Below are 6,558 nucleotides of genomic sequence, written 5' to 3'. Positions count from 1 at the left end.
AGGTGTTTTGGTTCCCTATGGAAACTAAAAGATGGCATCAAGGGGGAACTGAGGGATTGAACTCTGACCACCATCTTTATTCTAAATTTCTGCCTGAGGGGCCTGTCACATCCATCTTAACATTCCTTTCTGCTAATCCAAGAATCTCTGAATCCACCTAATACTCACCCCCCTACTTCAGGACCACCTTTTGGACCAGCACAATGTATAATCTCCACGTACTGATTTTCAATTTTGCCTGCCTGAATTATACCCCTGCCTTTAAAAATCCTGGCTTGCAAACCATTGGGGAGGCCAGGTCTTAAGCATTAGCCCTGTTGCAATTCTTGGCTTCAATGTCTGGCTTTACTGTGGCAGGTGAGCAGATCCCAGTTTGGTTTGGTAACAAGTGCTGCTATGAACATACTTTTTACATGTCATTTATAATATCTATTGGGTATATACCCAGGAGAGGAGATGCTGGGTCATGGGGCATATACATATGTCAAGCTTTAGAAGATACTGCCAAACAATGTTTCAAAGTGCTTATACCAATTTATACTTCCACCATTTGCTCTACGGATGTACCAATACTTGGTATTGTTAGCCCCCCCTTTTTTTACATTTCTTTCAAAATCTCTGAAATAATCACGGAACCAACTTCTGTTACAAAGTGACATTCCCATTCTACAGGCATTCATTATTGTACCTCATTCCAATGGCATCTTCTGATTACTTAGATATTTGTACTTCTTTGCACTTGTTTATCTGGCTCTAACACGTCTACTGGTTTTTGTACTTTCTTATTATGTTGCATTGATATCTAGGAAGCACTGGAGAAGGAAATGTGTGCTAAGTAAGGGATCCCTAGAATAACATGCTCTCCTCCATCAACAAAGAGATTTAGGAAAATGTTAAAGTAGGAGAAAGACAAGACTATTTCAACGAACTTTTCCAGAATGGACTTTATAACCTGCTAAAGGAATCAACTGACCTTTTCAAAAATACCACCTTTACGAAAGGGACAGAGAGAGAGTCTAGAGGGAAGGAGGGTGGGAGGGAAAGAGAGACTGACTTCACATGTAGAAATAAGGCCAGCTACATTTCCCACTGAATGAAAAAGAATCTCCAAGCTAATCTGCTAACGGCATTGGCAGGCAGGCAGGAATTTAACACTGAGGCATGAATCTAAAATCAACAAACTGCACTAATTTGCTAAACCTCAAGAAAAACCTAGTAGTTAATTTTCTGTTTTTGGTGAACTGTAAATGGAAGCAATCATAAAAATACCTACTAAAACAGTTAAAACAAAAACTAAACATTTGTGTTTTCTAAACTGTCAAACTATGAAATAGGCAAAGATTTTAAAAAGTAAAATGCCCATGGTTTGAAAAGGTATAAACCAGCACTATTTTTCAGAAGGTCAATTTGGCAACATGGATCAAAAAACGTCCCTCTGGCCCACCCATTTCAGGAAGGTATCTATAGAAATTTTACAACAAGAACAATCATTGTAGTAGTATTTAAAATAGCAAGCAATTGCAAACAATCTGAGTGCTTCCAAAAGGGGGATTTGTTAAAGGTTGATAAATCTTTCCTTATGAAGAAATATTCAAATTTCTTTTGGTTGCAGAACCCTTTTTATGCCCCAAATGAAATCTAAGCTACAACCTAAATCTAAGAGAAATAACAGTAACAGCACTAACAATTGGTGCTTTTTTAAAAGTGTGGGTGAGGAACTTGGAACATTGTCGACTTACTCCCAGAGGCCATCCTTGAAACTTTGTGGCTTCAAGGAACACATTTTAGAAACCATTACTCTTCAAGAACATATATTGTGAAAAACAAGACCAAGATTGAAATGACTGTATTTAAATAAAAATGTATATATATGTTTCTGTTTATATATTTTACAATGAAGAATGGTTAGAAAGATATACATCAAAAGAAAGAAAAAATGAAATAATGTCTTTTCCTGCAACTTTGATGGAACTGGAGGCCATTATCCTAAGTGAAGTAACTCAGAAACGTAAAATCAAATATCACATATTCTCACTTATCCATGGGAGCTAAACTATGGGTACTCATGGTCATACAGAGTGGAACAATAGAGAGTGAAGACTCCAAAGCTGGGAGGGAGGGATGAGAGATGAAAAATTATTTATTGGGCACAATGTACATTATTTGGGTAATGGGTACACTAAAAGCCCAGATATCACCACTATACAATATATCCCCATATAATAAAACTATACTTGTACCTCCCAAATATATTGAAATAAAAAAAAGATATATATCAAAAAGCAAATAGTGCTTATCTTCTGAGTGGTGAGTTTACAGCTAATTTGTATTTTCTTATTATTTATATGCTTTTTTCCTAGATCTTCTACATGAGCATGTATTATTTTCCTAAGAAGGAAAATAACATTATTAATTTTTAAAGTTGGATTTTTCTGTAAAATTAAGTTTTCCATATTCCTTTACTTCAGTTGGTCTTTTAAAGTATTGACAACTCTTTAGGTGCTTGTTCAAATGAAGTAAAATGTCTTTTGTCTGACAAGCAAGGAGATATTGAAATGTAGGTAAGTGGACTCTTAGTACCAAGTTTCTCTACACCCTGATTAAAGACTTTCTTTATGCCAAGTTGTGGGTACCTCACTAAGAAGTACTCTATGCTTTGGTTTCTGTGTCTTTTCATACGCTGTTCAATTTCCAAGAAATGTTCACTCTCCCATTCTTCAAATGGCTAAATCATCCTTAGTCTTCAGATCTCAGGAGAGACCTTTAGAAGTCTCAACTATATTAAATACTCCCAATCATTGTACTGTTTTTCTACTAGCACATAACATGACTTGAATTATATATTTGTTTACTGATTTATTATCTATCTCACCTACAAAACCAAAGCTTCATAAAGGGAAAGACTATGCCTATTATTTGCCAATATATTACATAATGTCCAGCATAATATCTAGCAATTTTCCACAAATATTCACTGACTGAGTGAATGAATCACTAAACATCTGATAAAAGCTGAATTTGGAAACTCATGAAGACACTCTTATTTAAATGGGTTGGCAAGAATCCTATTTTTAATATTGTTTAAATCTCTGAAAACTTCAATAATAGCCCAGAGTCATATTAACTGTGCACATTTTATAATGGCTATTATCAATTGATCCAGTACTCCTAACAGGTACTAGGTCTGAGATACCTACTCCAGGATTACTGATTTTTTAGCACGTATCTTTTAGAGAATAAACATTCTATAACACAGAATGACTATTTGTTACTTCAACATATTCTAAAGGTTCTTCTAGCCCCCAAATTATTTATAACTGAAGCCCATTAAAGAGGGTTAATCTCAACTTACTGATATTTATTACATGTCATCTGTACATATAACATGTGCAGCCACTGAATTTTAAACCCTTTTTGTCAGGAATCTGAACAGTGTGAGCTACTATTGGAGGATAATTTAAATTATAACAGGGCCTCCAACAATGACAAACCAATAGTCTCAGAGGAGCTCTTGCAACTAAATGGAGGGCTTAAAAACACCAAAACAAACATCGTAAGAAAAATAACCATAGAAGGTACCAAATAAGCATAGAGACATAACATTTTAAATACTTCCAAATATTTGGTTTCAAAGCATAAATGGAATATGTGGGCTTTGCACATCTTTTCCTGCCAAGTCCCAGGAAAAACTGACCATACTATGGTCATCTAAAACAGCTGTTAGGACTGATCTTCAAATATTTGGTTTCAAAATACAGACCTATTTGCACTTTAAAACTCAGATGTCTGCATACTCCCACTATAGCACTGCACTGAGATAATCCTTTTAAAGTAGGCTGTTGACAAAAACCGATCTTTATTTATGGGTGAGAACTATTTCAAATGGACACAGCAAAATGTTAGCCTAAATCTTAAAGTCCATTGTCAGAAAAGATAATTTGCTCTGGCACCCAAATAGCTCTTTTTTTCCGCTTTTTGTATAGTCAAGAAGTGAATTCCACTAGTTATTTAAGGTTAAAAAGAGAGAGTAAATGTGAAATGTTACAATTCTAGAAGGAAGGAAAAGAATTTATGTCCACTTCACTTAAAATTGTTGACTTCCTTAAACTAAGTTTAGCATATTTAGCATATTGTACTTGTGGGTACTCAAATATAAACTATCAAATCTGCCTCACTTTGGGTTGCTGGGAAGTCCTAAGCCACAGAAAAGGATTGTCAAATAGAAATAAGTCAAGTGGTTTAAAATAACCTTTCCCACACTCTAGCATAATTATGTTTGTTTTCTAGGACTTGTGTATCAGCATGTATAATCTAGCTGTAGTCCCACATTTCTGATAGTTATCTAACACTATAAGATAACACCCTAGGAGACTGGGATGATAGGGATATACAGAGCATCTTTTGCTCTTTTGAGCAGACATCAATTCTGATTGTTCGACTTCAACTGGTTTGATTCATCTTAACTTTAAGATGGCAGCCACTAAAAAATGCTTATACCTTTATCAACCACACTGTTTTGTTTCCCTTCAAATCTTATCGTTTAAACCTTGTTCCTGAAAGAGGCACTTTAAGAGACAAGTGATGGTACAACTCGGCAAACTACCTATATTTGACATCTTACAAAACAGCAGTTCATCTCCACTGTATTCTTCTGGTAGGTGTTACACAAATGGGAAAAAAAGACTTGAAAATGGTTAAGAAATGTAACCTGGGTCATACAACTGATTAATGGCAGAATTGGGCACTTTTCCCATTTCCCAACTTAGTATTTTTCCCTTGCAAGCAGCTGTAGGGATGCCCCAGACCAATTAAATTCCAGGTAGGTAAGGATACTCTTCCCAACCTTACCTCTTTATGCACCTTCCAACTGTCTACTGTCACATTGAAGAGAGCTTTGAGGGCCTCAATGGCACAGTCTGTCTCCTGAGGTGAGAGAGGAGGTCCATTATGGTCTATGGCCGATTCATACTCATCGGTCCACTTGATGCTAAAGGCACTTTCCAAAATCTGGGTTAGCAGCGGTAGTCCCTGGAGCTCATAGCGCAATTGTGACCTGATGTCAGTGTGCAAAAGTGACAGGAGGAAGAGTAAGCGCAAGTCAAAGCACTTAATGTCATTGATAAATTTTCGGTCCTTGCACTTTCTCAGGAGGTTACAGAGCTTTGCAGCAAGATTAAGTTCCAGGCTGAGCTGCTGTGCCATCTGACTGTTGAACACGATGTTACACAGACATTTTAATGACTCCACAATAACTGGGAACTCTGACACCTTCTCCAAAGAATCATCTGACTCAGTTAGCTTGGCTAGTCGCATAAGTATCTGCATATTTTCCTTAGTTGTTACAGGAACTAAAACCTTTTTGTCTCTGGAGAGAATGCGGAGTACTTCCAGGCAGGACACTTGACATGTTGTTGGCACGTCCTTTACAAGGACTTTAAATATGCCTTCACAGAGTTTCTGAAAAACAAGAAGTATGCAAAAATCATTATTTAGCTCAAACGATTTAAAACAGAATGTTTCTCTACCAATGTATTTAACAACAATTAAGGATCTGGCTAGAAAAGGGTTTTATTTTTTTGTAAATCACAGAATGTTTAGAACCAAAAGAGACCTTATATTTGGTGTACTTCTTTCACTTCATAGATATGGAAATTGAGGGCCGGAGAGGTTAAGTTACTTGCACTGAGGCAGAGTGAATTAGTGGCATAGTTATGGGTTTCCTACTTTCCAGTCCAATATTCTTTCTATAAAATCATTACTCTATTTTAAACTAATTTCAAATATCTTATACAACTTTGCTCTCAATGGCTTTTTAACATCAGACTACACATAGTATCAGAATGGAAGGCAACCAGTCTGAATCATAGCTGTTCCCTTCTCAGAAGTATAGATTAACACCTAGAGAATTAGTTTATATTTGTCCACAGTACAGGCTTTTGCAGAAAAACTTAAAGAAATATGCATTTCTGCTGAGTTTTAGTTGTGTTATTTCTTCTGAATTTACAATTCTATAGTCCCATGTTTCAGAAACCAAAAAACCCTCTTTAGTTAAGATCTAATAGTATTTAATCACCAAGTGACCTCAGAGAAAAACTTACGCCAACATACTAATGAAAATTATTCCAAGTGTTGGGTTCCAAACAGAGTTCAGCTAGCAAATATTATTCCTTGAGCCAACTGCAAAAAGGTGACCCCTCCAGGCAGACTGCTAAAAAGTATTCCCACTGGGTAGACAGTTATTACATAGCCCCTCTTTCTCTGGGTAGCTCTGTGCCAGGACACATAGTTTGGGAAGCTCAGAATGTAGATGGAATTTTAGCTCCCTTTTGTTCTCTTTGTGTAGGATGCAGATTGCATAAATATATGTACCAGTCTTGGTTCCAAATCTTGCTACCAATATCTCAGGAATAATTATTTCAGGATGGACCCAAATGTCTTGTATTTTTTTAAAAGTAATTATTTGTATCATTTCCAAATTTAAGAATCACTGACCATTCCCTCAAACTTCAATGTCAGCTTTCTTTATAAATTGCAGGTCTGGGTCTCTCAAGCTTATCC

The 6,558-nt window shown here is 36.2% G+C and overlaps 1 protein-coding gene across 1 annotated transcript in view; it reads right to left on the bottom strand.

Annotated features, from left to right (window-relative positions):
* The window catches only part of RIC8B (RIC8 guanine nucleotide exchange factor B), a 136,991-nt gene that overhangs the window by 81,118 nt on the left and 49,315 nt on the right, over positions 1 to 6,558 (bottom strand). The window contains exon 3 of the mRNA XM_012644697.1: positions 4,844 to 5,457. Coding sequence (XP_012500151.1) covers positions 4,844 to 5,457 — 614 coding nt within the window. The remainder of the gene's footprint in view (positions 1 to 4,843; positions 5,458 to 6,558) is intronic.

The sequence above is a fragment of the Propithecus coquereli genome, unplaced genomic scaffold (assembly GCF_000956105.1).
Source record: "Propithecus coquereli isolate 6110/MARCELLA unplaced genomic scaffold, Pcoq_1.0 Scaffold218, whole genome shotgun sequence".
NCBI classification, from domain to species: domain Eukaryota; kingdom Metazoa; phylum Chordata; class Mammalia; order Primates; family Indriidae; genus Propithecus; species Propithecus coquereli.
The sequence above is the reverse complement of the archived record's forward strand: the minus strand, read 5'-3'. Positions and strand labels throughout refer to the sequence as shown.